The sequence below is a fragment of the Medicago truncatula genome, chromosome 2 (genome assembly GCF_003473485.1).
Source record: "Medicago truncatula cultivar Jemalong A17 chromosome 2, MtrunA17r5.0-ANR, whole genome shotgun sequence".
In the NCBI taxonomy this organism is placed as follows: Eukaryota; Viridiplantae; Streptophyta; class Magnoliopsida; order Fabales; family Fabaceae; genus Medicago; species Medicago truncatula.
The window spans coordinates 45,412,924-45,427,461 of record NC_053043.1 but is presented as its reverse complement, the minus strand read 5'-3'; the positions used below and the strand labels follow the sequence as shown (position 1 = coordinate 45,427,461).

The 14,538-nt window shown below is 28.9% G+C and overlaps 1 protein-coding gene across 1 annotated transcript; it reads left to right on the top strand.

Annotated features, from left to right (window-relative positions):
- Nucleotides 1–6,186: 6,186 nt before the first annotated feature.
- Nucleotides 6,187–11,140, top strand: LOC25487772 (protein trichome birefringence-like 39). The gene is made up of 5 exons (XM_013609772.3): nucleotides 6,187–6,631; nucleotides 6,878–7,049; nucleotides 10,021–10,196; nucleotides 10,285–10,443; nucleotides 10,610–11,140. Exons 1-5 carry the CDS (start codon nucleotides 6,321–6,323, stop codon nucleotides 10,896–10,898), a joined length of 1,107 nt encoding a protein of 368 aa, XP_013465226.1. The 5' UTR covers nucleotides 6,187–6,320; the 3' UTR covers nucleotides 10,899–11,140.
- The last annotated feature ends 3,398 nt before the right edge of the window (nucleotides 11,141–14,538 follow it).

The following is a 14,538-nucleotide window of genomic DNA, read 5'->3' as shown; positions in this document are numbered from 1 at the left end:
GGATTAATGCAGAATCAAATTCTGAAATTGCTATTTGGCTATATCGTGGAATTTTTTGCTTCCAATTGGAATTATTTTATCTCAGTTTTTAAAAAGGTACAATTGAAATAATAATAAAAATTATTAACAAAAGTAGCATTTTTAGAATTAGATTCTTAATTTCAGGTGCAATATTTTAATAATTGTGTGCATTATCACCTTTAATTAAATTATTACCAATTGAACCATTTGTAAGGATCCACAAAAACAACAACACTCAAGAAAAATCCGTTTTAAAAAAAAAAAACTAGTCACTAGAAAAACTAATCGCTTTTTATTTTAGGTTCGTCTTTAAGTTGACCTAATTTAAATAAAACATCTCTTACTTGTGAAGTTTGAAATATTAAAAGTTTTACACTTTTAATACGACTTTCTCAACATATATATTATAAAAAGTTCTACTATCTCATTACTAGTGATAATAATAAATACATATATATTAGCTAAAAAATAAAAAATTTGGGGCCAAAAGCAAATACTTTACTAACCTAATGGTTGAGACGACCCTCGCGAGGGGTGTCAAGGATAAAAAGAGTATAATTACGTTTCAAAGCAAAAAGTTGCACTCATATACAAAATAGTTTCACAACAAGGGATATATCAACCAATAAAACAACTAAAATATAACTTTCATACCAAAGACTCAAAACACCAAAGAGGATTTGTTCATCAATGATGTAACCCAATCTTGAAACCCTTAACATTAGTTACCATCGATCTTCTTTTGTTGGAAGATCTTAGCATTCCGCGCTTTCTAAATTGTCCGTTCAAATTAAATCACATGTAAGTTTTTCTCGATACACAATTTGCAATTCAAACAAAGCAACAAATGGGCGGCAAACTCTCCCTACGAGTTTTAACGCAGCTGCATGCCCAAAACTGAATTCAAACTCAAGATCTTATTATGATTAAGTTAGAAAAAACCTGTGTCATCTTTTCTAAACGCTTTTGAGTCACTTAGTTTTAAAATAGTAGAATATAAGACATTTTTATTAGGTTATAAATATTTACATCTTTAAAAGTCTAAGGTGATGACCTTAGCCGGCTCTGCCCTTCTTCTATCATTTTTCTTATTTTGTCGGATTCATAGTCATTTCTATTCAATGAATTAATCATATGCTGGAGTTTAAATCACACCATCATTGGATCGTTCGTGGTTCCTCACCTACACTACCGATTATGTTATTTTCTTCTGCATGTGAGATCAGACTAGTATACTACGTACTTCTGTATACTACTAATTTTATACTAATGATTTTTAAACACGTCAAATATTAAATTCTCCCATGACCTCACCAGTGATCGATATAATGATGGATCAACTTTGTTATAATAATGATTCTATAATATATATTGTTATTAATTGACTCAAAAATATTATATTATTATTCATTGACAGGAATTGCTACATAAGTGGATCAGCACTTAGTCGCATGTACACATTAGAATAAATATTTATTATATAATTTCATGCAAATGTGAAATGTATATCATTTATCCTTCAATTATTCATTCTGTTGTAATCGAATAATTTTAATTAAGGATATAATTATAGAAAATGCATGTATTCGAGTGTATAACTTGTATACGGATAAAATCAATGAATAAACTTATCCTTCAATTATTGATTCTGTTGAAATCGAATAATTTTTATTTTATTTTCTTTTTTCTTTTTATCAGAAAAAATGTGATTTGAAAAATGTAGCACATGCATGGTGAATTGGTGATTGACAACGCATTGTTTGGGTTGCAAACTTTTGTCGTGTGATGAATAGCTACCATCAGTTCTTGTTTGAGTTCAGTTTGGTGTTGAACTACTTTCAGCTTAACAAGATAAGAGCTTCATTGGGTATTGACATTGACAACCAGGCCCCTTCTTAATTTGTTAATTTTTTAACTTGTTTTTATCACATTTCCTTTTCAATTTTTGAATTTTCAAACACGTCATTATGACTTTAATGTCTTTATTATAGTGGAAAAAAATAATAAAATTTGGGGCAAATTAATTCTTGTAAATGATTATCGATAGTCATCCACTTTTGACTTCTTATTTCATGATTGATATTAAGGGCGGGAACATAAGACCAGGTCGTCCAACAAATCCATCTAGCTCGTTTGATAATAAGGCTAGACTCAAACTTTTTACAAAACATATTTAATTAAATAGATTAGATTAAGGTTTGAAAAAAACATAGTAAGTCTATTTAGCCAGTTATTAAGCTTTTTATATATAATATCTATTTTATTATTAATTTTTTTAGGTAATCTATTTCATTATTAATATGGTTTTTTTTATAAAGTCAAGTCTTCATTTGATTTAGTTATTGAATAGTATGTATATTTGTGTGATTAGATCTTCATAAGATTTCATTATTTAGTAATAGACATGTTCGTATTCTTTAAACCTTCATAAGAATTGATATATGTAGTAGTAGTAGATTTATAAGTTTTCAGGCTTTCAGGCTTCATTGAGATTTTAAAATGGTCGATTCAAACTTTAAAAATGAGTCTTTAACATAAAATAGGTCAAACTCAGACCTTATAAAGTCCGGTCTAGCTCAGCCCATTTTCATCCGTAATTGATATTGCTCTTCATATTTTATTTTATATAGCGCATAGTTGATTCATTTTTTTCAATAATAAACTTTATTTTATGAATTTTTTTCAACTTTATGAACTTATCAAATATATCTATCTTTGTATAGAGCAAGCTTGTAGTTTTTAGGAAACAGATAAAAGTGACATTTACACTTGTGACTTGAAGTTGAGATATGTGTAATTATATAATTGTGCCAAGCGTCATGGTCCTTTTAATTTTAATTAATTTTGGTTTGAGACCTATACATATATAAGTAACAAAAAAAAAAAAAAAAGACCTATACATATCTATGCATGAGATGCATGCTCTACTATCCCCATCTAATTACGTCTCAATCAAGACAGTTGCCTCTAATTTCTTTGCGATTAAAAGAACAAAATTAATCACACGAATTATGGTTGTTAATGTTATTGTTATCTAGACTTACTAATATATTTAGACTAATTCGGTTTTGTACGTATTTTCATTCTTTTGCTAATAGCTCTGGAAACAATATTGATATTGATTATTTTCCTAAATGAAGTAATTATACTGCAAGAGTAATTAATTCTAAATTATATAAAGAAAATAGAGTTTAATATCGAGTGATGTTATTTTTGGTGGAAAACAAGCGGCAAGCCGCATGCCCAAAAAGAAAAGGAAAAACTACAATCTCTCCTTCTAGGAAAGAAACACATCTCAAATCTGGGCAAACAAGGCAATAGGAAAAAACTTGACAAACAAAAAAATCAAACTACATCAAGATAGATCAAATTTTGCAAAACATATCTATATGCAACTTGATTATATTTTGTTTTGTGCCGATAGAAATTGATTTTGAATTATAGATTCAAAAGCTTCACAATCTAGCTCAAGTTAAAATCAATTATAAAAAGAAAAAGAATTATAATTTAGAGCAACAAAACATATAAAAATTAATTTTGTCTCTTCTAAAAGTAGAATCAAACATGGGATAACTAGAATGAATCGTCATTAACACCACACTCATTCAAAATAAAATTAACTTGTGCAATAAAATTAGATTCAATCAAACTTTCATAAAATCTCTTCTAATAATAAGTTGAACACCTCAATGAGTTGCCCAAATTTCCGTCATGATACGCTTCAAGCACCAATATCATGGCGGAACAAAGCACCGCTACCGAACATAGGAATTAACTCAAGAGTTTTTACGGATCCACCACAAATGAGTTTCACGCATCTAAGATGGGAGAGTTTACACTTCACCGCATTCAATAGACTAGGATATTGACACATGTTTGAGTGTCTACAAATCATTTTTTTATGTACATGTAATATTTTATATTTGAATCTTCTTCTTCCCCTCATTCTCTCCTTCTCCAATTTGTGTGTCTCTCTTTCTCTTGATTTTCTTTCTTTCTTTTGATCTTATTTTTTATTTTTTCTCTCTAAAATTTAGAGAGAGATAAATAAAACATGGTGAAGGAGGGAGAATGAGAGAACAAGGGAAATGAGATGATCTAAATCCCAATATTTGTGATCTCCATTGGTGTGTTTGTATGTATGTTTTTATCATTATATGTCTCATTATAAGAAAGATGTGTGTTTGAACAATCATTTGAGAGAAACTCGAACTTCGCTCTAAGCTTTCTTTCTTCTTCATTCATCGAGAAACTCGAACTTTGCTCTAAGCTTTCTTTCTTCTTCATTCATCGAGAATGGTGATTTTAGGTCATTTTTTGACCTAGAATCACCCATCTACGTCTTTTTTTCATTTTCTTTAAAAAATAAGTGGTTTTCACATTTATCAAGTTTTTCCTTTTGGGTTTTTTGTGATTTCATCATCTAAGTGTGGTGTTGTGTTGTTCTTCGTCTTGTGCAGCGTTTGATTTCGCGCCTTATCGCGGTATTTGTTTAGTTCCTATTTGAAGATCGACTTCAGTCAATTACAAATTCAATCATTGATTTGGGCATCAACATTGCACATCCGAGGCATGGGTATTTCAGTGACTTAGATTTTATCATATTATTTGTAGGCATGCTATTAACTTGGGTGTTGTGAGTTTGTTCACAGATTCACCCTTTATGTTTTTAATGATGTTTGTATCTGAGTATATTTTATCAATCTGAATGAATGAATTTCGATTTTTTTTTTTTAATTTCTTTTTGACACAACCATATATATATATATATATATATATATATATATATATATATATATATATATATATATATATATATATATATATATATATATATATATATATATTTTGGGTATATAGACGAAATGACAAAGCTATTATAAACTCACACACACAAGTGGAGTTACCGGAGTTCGAACCCCGATCATAACATCCGGCCTAACAATTTCGATATTTTGCTAGTTGAGCTAGGACTTCTGAATACTATATATTTATTTCTTCTACACAAAAAAAACAAAAAACCATATATTTATTATAACATCAGAATATCTTTACACGTAATTGTATATTATAGCCTCCAAATATAGTCATAATTATATATTATTATTAACATACTTGTAAATGAATACCTTGATTTTCATTTATATTATTTTGCCATAATATACAAGTAAGTCAATGTCTATATTTGGATGCTAATAATATACAGTTATGATATACTAAATGTAAAGATATTCTAATATTCTGATAATATTTAGAAAGAAAAATAGATATTGATATAGAAATCAAAGCAATTAAAAAAAGAAAATAAAAACATAATGTGAGTATAGGAAAGAAAATTGTTACAAAATGATTATACAAATATCATTTCTCATATCAAAATACTAACTTCGAAGAATATATATATCATTTCTCATATCAAAATACTAGCTTTGAAGATTTTTTTTTTCTGCAAAGGCAAATGTTAACGAGTGCCTCAGACACTCTTTAAACACATTTAGTAATGTTTTTATAAAAATATGTATAATCAATTCATTGAAATTTGAAATATTTGACTTATTTAAAGAATATTTTCTAAACTTAGAATCCTTAAAAAGTGTGTTAAGGGCACTCGTTAATAAGATTTTTTGATAACCATGAAAAAGGACGCCACATCTCACATGATTTTTTTATGAAAAAAAATCCTTAATTTGATCAATGAAATTGATCTTTTCTGAAGTCAGAGAGGTAGAAATGTCCAAAAGACATAATTTTATGAGTAAAGTTATTTGAAAATCAATTTGGTTGACAATCATATTGATAATCATATTTTTACAAAGAAAAGTATATATTAACACAAAAAATAAAATAATAGAAAAAAAATAAAAATATAACGTGAATATGAGAGAGAATGAAAATGATTGTACAAATATCATTTATCTAATTTTATACAAAAATTTCAATTCCCACATGTGACGTGACGACATGACTTCTTGAGTCAAAATAATATTAATCTCAAGAATTTTGAATTAATGCAAAGGATCAAGATCAGATCCAACCCCACACCATACCACATGCCACAGTTAAAAGAAATCCATACAATACAAAGTTTTCATGTTTCTGACTGCAAACATAATTTACTAACATAAATAAATCATTAAAAAAATAAAAAAAGTAGCTCAATTTTCACATTCTTCCCTTCACTCTCTCTTTCTTTGTCACAGACACGCTAAAACAAAACATTATAAAAAGGTTTGTTTCAGACAACTTTTTCTGCACTCTTGGTCCTTTTCCTTCAACAGAGAGGATCAATACCCAAGAAAATGGGTTTTCTGTTACCGACTCTGTTTTTACTTCTTCTGTTTTCTTCACACCAAACAAAAGCTTATGAATTTAACTCCAACACAACAGCAACAACTACCATTTCCAGTAGTAGTAGTAGTAGTAATGAGAGAAAACTCGCTGGAAGATGTAACTGGTTTCGTGGCAAATGGGTCTATGACCCTTCGTATCCTCTCTATGATCCTTCTTCTTGTCCCTTTATAGATCCACAATTCAATTGTCAAAAGTACGGCAGACCTGATACTCAGTATCAGAAATATAGATGGCAACCTTTCACTTGTTCTATACCAAGGTACATCTACTTCTTCATTTCTATCATAGCTTTTAGATTTAGTGTATGTTTGGTATCAGGATAAATTCGCCAGAATTAAGGTGAGTCAGAGTAGGTCACCTTGATTCTGATAGATTCACTCTGATACCAAACATTATACAAGCTAGTTATATTGTATAACTAATTTTTATATCTAATAGTTTTAAGTGTGATAAATGTAACTTAGAAGTCTCGCACCATATGAAAATGTGTTTGGTATTTTCTTAGGTTCAATGCATTGGATTTTCTAGCAAAGTATAGGGGGAAGAAGATTATGTTTGTTGGTGATTCTTTGAGCTTAAATCAGTTCAATTCATTGGCATGTATGATTCACTCTTGGGTGCCAAAAACAAGGTATACCTTCTCAAAGCAAAGTGCTATCTCCACAATAACATTTCAGGTTAGTTTTCGAATTTCTATGTTTTTTTCTTTAATTTCTATTTTTTGATACTTTTGAATTAAATGGTAGTGAAATGATGTTGGTTATGTTTTGGTGTGTAATTGTGTCCATGCAAATGATATGTGTTGTTATTTTATTTTTTTTCTCTTTGCATTTCTGTCTTTCACCTAATTGGAAACTTTTTGGAGTAATTGGCTAGTGTGAATTCATATGTTCTGTTTTTCTTCAAATCTATGATCCATTTTGTAGGAACTAGCGGCGAATTTTGTGCTCAAATTATTATTGTTTTTATTATTTTCCATGTTGGTGTGAAACAATGGAGCGTGAGCAATAAAGTATGAAACGGGTTTGGTGGATGCTTTTCCTTTTGCCGGGGACATTTTTAAAGAATAATAAATGTCAATCTTTCATGGTTATTACTATCATTTACCATTGCCATGGTAATAGTTTTTTCACGGGTGTACTCAAGGCAATGACTAGGAACGCTATAAGTAATAATTATATAACTTTTTTATAAAAACTTATTTGTTTTGGATGTTAACCAATACCCCAAGGTATTGGTTGACATTCTCCAAGTTTTTTTCATAAAAAATGACATGGTAGTAATAGATAATAATTCATGTTTTCTATTGACATATTTTCCTCTTACAAAGGATTTAAAAACAATATAATATTTTAAAAAAATACATTTATTTGGGGGAAATATATATACATTTTCGTATGATTGTACTTTCCTTCTTATTTGGAACGTAGTCATTATGTTTTTTCCTGATCAAAACAGAGAAGAAGGAAAAAAAACAAGCCTAAAAGTTACATATTTAATTTATCTTTTTTTGTGGTTGTTTTGATTATTTAATAGATGCTTGTTAGTATTCTTCAAATTTTTATCAATGTATATAAAGGGAGTTTCTACGGTACACCCTTCAATTAAGGTGTACCAGTACACATATTTCATAAAACCATAAGTTAACGATAATTTTTATGTGATAAATAAATATTTATCGACTTTTATATTTTAGAAAATATTATCCCATAAGAAAAAACATCATTTCATTTTTTATAAGAATTATACCAAATTTTTTAACATTTTATTGAAAAAAATAATCAATATTCACTATTATGAGTAATAAAAATTAAAAAAATTTGAATTTTGCTTTGCCGACACTTTTGAAAAATAAAATATAATTATTATAATTATAAATGATAGAAAATATTTTTTTTCTAAAGAAAATAAATCATTAAACTATTCATTTAAAGACACGGGTGTATCGGTACACTCAAAATTATCTGAGTGTACCATAGAAATTGCTGTATATAAATTTTAAAATATATTTTTTATACAAATATTCGATATACTCCAATTTTTTATAAAATATTTTAAAAGTTTAATTTCACTGTAATCTTTGCTAAATATTTTAAAAGTTCAATTTCTTTAACCAGCTGGACCGAAAAAGAAAACACGTGTTTTTCAACACTATGGAATTGATGCATATACTCCACCCATCTTATATTTGTTGTTCTATTTAGAATGTACCCAAAAAAATATTGAATTGAGAATATGATTAACAATGTTGATTTAAATGATAAATATGTGTCATTTATAAAACACTCTTGTTGATTATAATTAGTAGAGTGATTATAGATAATTAAAATGCAATAAATAAATAAATGATAGGTTAGTGGAAAAGCATAATACAATATTAGTATGGTAAAAAAGATACAAACTACTAGTGGTGATTGAAGTTCGTCATTTATATGTCACCTCAAGCGATTAAGCTCTATTCCGGTTTCACAACAAAAAAATCTATTGATCCTAATATATAGTGCCTTTTTCTTTGTATAGGAAATGCTCCAAATTGTCAATACCTTTTCACTTTATATAGAAACTTTGTTAACAAATTTCTTAATTAGCAATAATTAGTGTTTTGGCATCTAAGTTTTTTTAGCATCCAACAATCATCATTGGTGTAACTAAATTATGAACACAACGTTACTCAGCCAACTTTTTCTTCTTTGCACGTCCCCTTTTTAAACTGTAATGATCAATAATTTGATACTAGTATTTAGTTTTTCTAACTTCAAGAAATATCTGATTGAATACTTGCTTTATTATGTTTTCCCTTGATATAAGCATCAATCAAGCTATTCACATTAAAAAAAATAGGAGGAGTAAAAAATGTGTTCCTTGAGCTCAATAGAAGAAAAAATAAAATTTGAAGTGGGCCATATAAATTAAATTGTAGCACTAACAGTAGTATATACCATACATATGTTCATTATAGGCTTGATGGCATTCCTTTTTGAAAATAATATTAATACTACATAAAATTAGTAATTTCTTCCTTAATCTCTTCCAATTGCTGTCTTTCAATGTTTGTACCAAAAAAGATAATCCCTTCAAAATGGACCACATGACACTGGTGGCCTAATTCAGATGCACTCCTCTGCTTTCATGACTTTTCCTACATAAAGTCAGTAAACTACAAAAGTGTCACAAAATATTGGGCCACATCATTGTGATAAAAGAAGGAATTTTCCTTTCTTCTAGTAATTTATATTCCATGACACTTTTCATTTTCATTGAAACTAGAGGCAAAAAATAGACATCACTGAAAGGAGTTAAGTGAGGAAATTTCTCAAGTAGTATAACTTTGGTAGGCAGATGACTTGAAGAAAGGCATTTAAATAGGAAATTATATGTTTTCGTAAGCATAATTCGGTTGAAAATTCTAACCACTAGACTACTTGATCAGAAATTAAATTAAAAGTATGTGTAACTATTATATGTAGCTGTCAAATTCATGTAGTCGGATGCATTTGACGTATATTATACATAAGGAGTTTTTACATTAACAAGTCGTCCGATGATTATAACGACAAACACGATTGATTGTGATTTGTGGTGTGCCAGTGTCAACAATGTAGTGTATGAAAACTAAACTTAAATAATTATTATTTGAATTATTTTCAGGATTATGGTCTCCAATTATTTCTATTCCGCACACCATACTTGGTTGATCTTGACCGTGAGAACGTTGGGCGTGTTCTAAAGTTGGACTCAATAAAGAGTGGTAATGCATGGAGAGGGATGGATGTACTAGTTTTCAACACATGGCATTGGTGGACCCACACTGGAAATGCACAACCGTAGGATATATATTTAACATCATGATCATTCATAGTCAATTCTAGTAATATTGATTAATTAGTTGTTTTTTTTGACATTTGAATGTAGATGGGATTATATTCAAGAAGGTGGCAAGGTGTACAAAGACATGAACCGTTTCATTGCATTCTACAAAGGTTTGACAACTTGGGCTAGATGGGTTAACATCAATGTAAATCCAGCTCAAACCAAGGTCTTCTTTTTAGGAATTTCTCCTGTGCATTACGAGTAAGTGCGCGTTTGAATTCACAATGATTTTTGCAAAATTACGGTATACTATCGTGATTTTAAGTTTAAGTAGAGTCAGTGTCACTTTACTTTTGTTACACTTGTATGTGTAAGGTTTTATGAACTATATTATATTGATGATGGTGTATGATATTTGGTGAATTAGGGGGAGAGATTGGAACCAACCAGCAAAATCATGCATGAGAGAGACAGAACCATTCTTTGGTTTGAAGTACCCAGCAGGAACACCAATGGCTTGGGTGATAGTGAATAAGGTATTAAGCAGATTAAAGAAGCCAGTGTATTTTCTAGATGTGACAACATTGTCACAGTACAGAAAAGATGCACATCCAGAAGGGTATAGTGGTGTTATGCCAACAGATTGTAGTCATTGGTGTCTTCCAGGACTTCCTGATACTTGGAATGTTCTTCTTCATGCAGCTCTCTTTGGTTGAAATTATATGTGTTTCTTAATTAGTCCATGAAAACCCATTGTTTTCTACCATAGGAAATTATTTAACTTGGATAATAAAATGGTTGATGTTACATTGCTACATATTGTAAATTTTCATATTATTTTGGCAGAAACCTTGCCCTCATTGTACCAAACACACTCTTTGGAATATTGAAAAGTACTTGCAATGCAAAGAACCTTCCTTTGGAATATGTTTGTGACACTGAATTCCTTTTCTAGAAAGCAATATAATAGAATCTTAAAGTACAGAATATTATCCCACTTTGCAAACTAGTGCAATTTAAGCATCATTTATCCTCTTTAGGATCGAATAAGGCTTTATCAAATTGGCTGCTCAAGCTTAGAATTTTCCTATTTTCAGCTAAACATTTAACCTAATGTTTTGTTGATCATTAATTTCTTATAACCTTTTTATTTCAGCTAGAAGATTCCTATTTTCACTAGGAAAAAGTGTGTATATTTATTGTCTTTAGTTATAATTTTTACCAAAATAAATATTTAAAGATTTTAGACTCCTTTTAAGTGATCAACTCACTTGAGAAAGCTAGTTACTACTCTCGAAGTGTATTCAACCGTATATAAATGATGTCAATTCCATTGCAGAAGTTGTTTCTTAATTATGCAGAATTTGAGTCCATATCAAATTGCAATCTTTTCGGTTCTACGTTGGAGTGTTTGAAATAAAGAAATAATAAAACATGGAGCAATAAATAAGAATGGATTGCTATAGTTTGTGAACGGGAAATTAATTTACTATAGAATTGGAAAAATGCATAATTGATTAGTAATCAGAAAGTTACGGCTGACTCAACAAATTATTAAGTGGTCTAAAGCAAATTTTTTAATGTGGCTTTTAAAATTATTATTATTTTTAACAGAACATTCATAAAAAATCAATTTTGTGGAGATCAAAATTTGAATTGATGACCTAGAGTAATTGATACATTTTTGGTAATCAATTAATTTATGCAAATGTGTGTAATTTATCTGTTATATAATATATTTATAACCAAATTAATTTTTTAGAGGCCTTTTTTGCCACCCAAAATTTTGAAGTCTAAAGCCCTTACGGGTTGCTTGGCCCTTAGGTCATCCCTACGTAGCAACAACATTCACCTGTGCTTGACGATATTGCGTTTTGGGAAGTACATATACAACATGAATAATGTTGTTCCCACATCAAAGAATGTTAGGAAACACCACAAAAATATCAAACTAACCTCATCAGCAGTTAACTGTCAAAGAATTTTAATGGGCAGTAGTTAACCGCCGAAGAAAAATTGTGGTTAAATTTATCATTTTATGGTATTTTTTAGTCTAATGCAGAGTGTAAACAGCAATTTTCATACAACAGTGCTGTATCTTTCCATAATCCCGGATTAGAGAAATGGGCCTAAAGGCCTCCAATAAACTATAAAGTACGGGGGGCTACTTACACCTCCTACTTTTATTCACCTCTCTCCCTTCATTTTATTTTTTAATATTTCAAACCCCTTGCTCCAACTTCTCTTAAACCTTTCTTATCCTACTCGTCCACAAAGCCAGCTAATGGGTTGTGCAAATGATCCAACAACACAGGGTCTCAAAATTTTGATTGTTCAAAAATTGACTGAGTAAGTGTAAATTAGTTAAACTTTAGTTAATTTTTGGGCAAGTAGTTTTTGAAGATTTAATAATCGTTCAAGTGTAACTCAGTCAATTTTTGAAGATTTAATAACAAGTTCGACTCAACTAATTTTGAACTATACTTTTCAGTTTCAGTAAATGTGGGCAAGCAGGACCATCTTAAACATTTTAAATATCTTATTTTAATCTTATAAATTGAGATAAAAAGATTGTGTTTTTAGGTCCTATAAAATATTTTAAATATTGTACTTTTTACCAAATGAAGCACAAAAAATTCAAACCAAGTTTACTACTTACTCAAATTAGTTAAAAGTTTAACTCAATCAAACTACTTACTCAAATTAGTAAGTAGTTAAACTTTTAACTAATTTTAGTAAGTAGTTGAACTACTTACTCAAATTAGTTAAACTTTAGTAAACTTGTTGCCTAAAAATTGACTGAGTTAAACTTGTTGACTTTAAAATTAGTTGAGTCGAACTTGTTATTAAATCTTCAAAAATCTTCAAAAACTATAGGTCCCTTGAACTTCAGGATATACTCTCAAATCTCAATACAAAATTAACTAAAGTTTAACTAATTTACACTTACATAGAAGTTTGAGGAACAATTTGGTTTGATTTTGAGTAAACTTGTTGCCCAAAAAGTTATTTTTTTAAAAGTTAAAAACTTTAATTTCTAATGTGTTAAATATACAAAATTTTATAAAATCTTAATATTTAATATGCGTAAAGAATATCTTATGAATACTCGTTAATATTATTTTCGTAAGCATTTAATTTGAGCAACAAATGTAATATCACAATGGATAAGTTATCATTAATTCTTCAAGGGCAGTTCAAGATTCATTGAGTAATTTTTGTTAGGCTAAATATTATGTTCGGTCCTTTTAGTTTGATAGAATTTTTAAGTTAGTCCTTTAAATTTTAAAAGTTTTAATTAAATCTTTTTAGTTTGACAGAATTTTTAAGTTATTTCTTTAAGTTTCAAATAGGCCATTTTAGTTGATAAACTATTTCACTGTTACTACTGTTGTCAGTTAATAATTAACTAACGTTGACGTAGCTATTAAATTGGTGACTTGGATCAAAACGTTGTCTTTTAAAAGCTCCATGGTGTCAAAACTTTACGTTTAATTGTCAGAAATGATCATTCTAACACTATAAATGTCGTTTAATAGTGCTAGAAAAGTATTTGTTGTTGTAAATAACTATCTTTCTAGCACTATAAATAATCATCTGTGACCATTAAACGTAGCGTTTTGACACCCTCAAACTTTTTAAATGAAACATTTTGATCTAAGTCAACAACTTAACAGATATATCAACATCAGTTAAACGGAGACTAACAATAGAGGTAATGGTGAAATAGTTTAACAATTACAAGAACCTATTTAAAATTTATGAAATTAAAGGACTAACTTGATAATTATGTGAAACTAAAAGGATCTAATTGAAGATTTTTTTCTAAATTACCTTTGAAGAATGGTGGGTAATTTACCCACCAACCAATGAAAATGAGCAATTTATTTGTGGGGTCAAGATAGTTCATGAATATGTGCTTATATGACTAATGTGTATTGGTTAGGGTAAATTATCCATCATTCTTTCATGGATAGCCTAGTTGTCACCCTAATTGAAACTTTCGGATTAATTTAAGAATTATGTCAAACTAAAAACACTAAAATGATATTTGACTTTTTGGTACTATAAACTTTTATTTCACTTCTAGATAAATTTGTGACTGATTTTTTTTTTTTTTTTAAGTTGTGACTAATTTTTATTAATTGTTGAAACTGAAATCCAACGTGATGATGGATTACAGTCTAATCAAAGGCAAAACAAAATTATGTATGGATTAGTCCACACAAAATAAAAAAAATCAGGGACACTCTAAAGATTCAAACTTGAGATTTGAATGAATCACACTCTAAATATAATTGTTCAAAAATAAGCCACAACAAAACGAAGATCGAATTGAATATTCTTGAATCACCA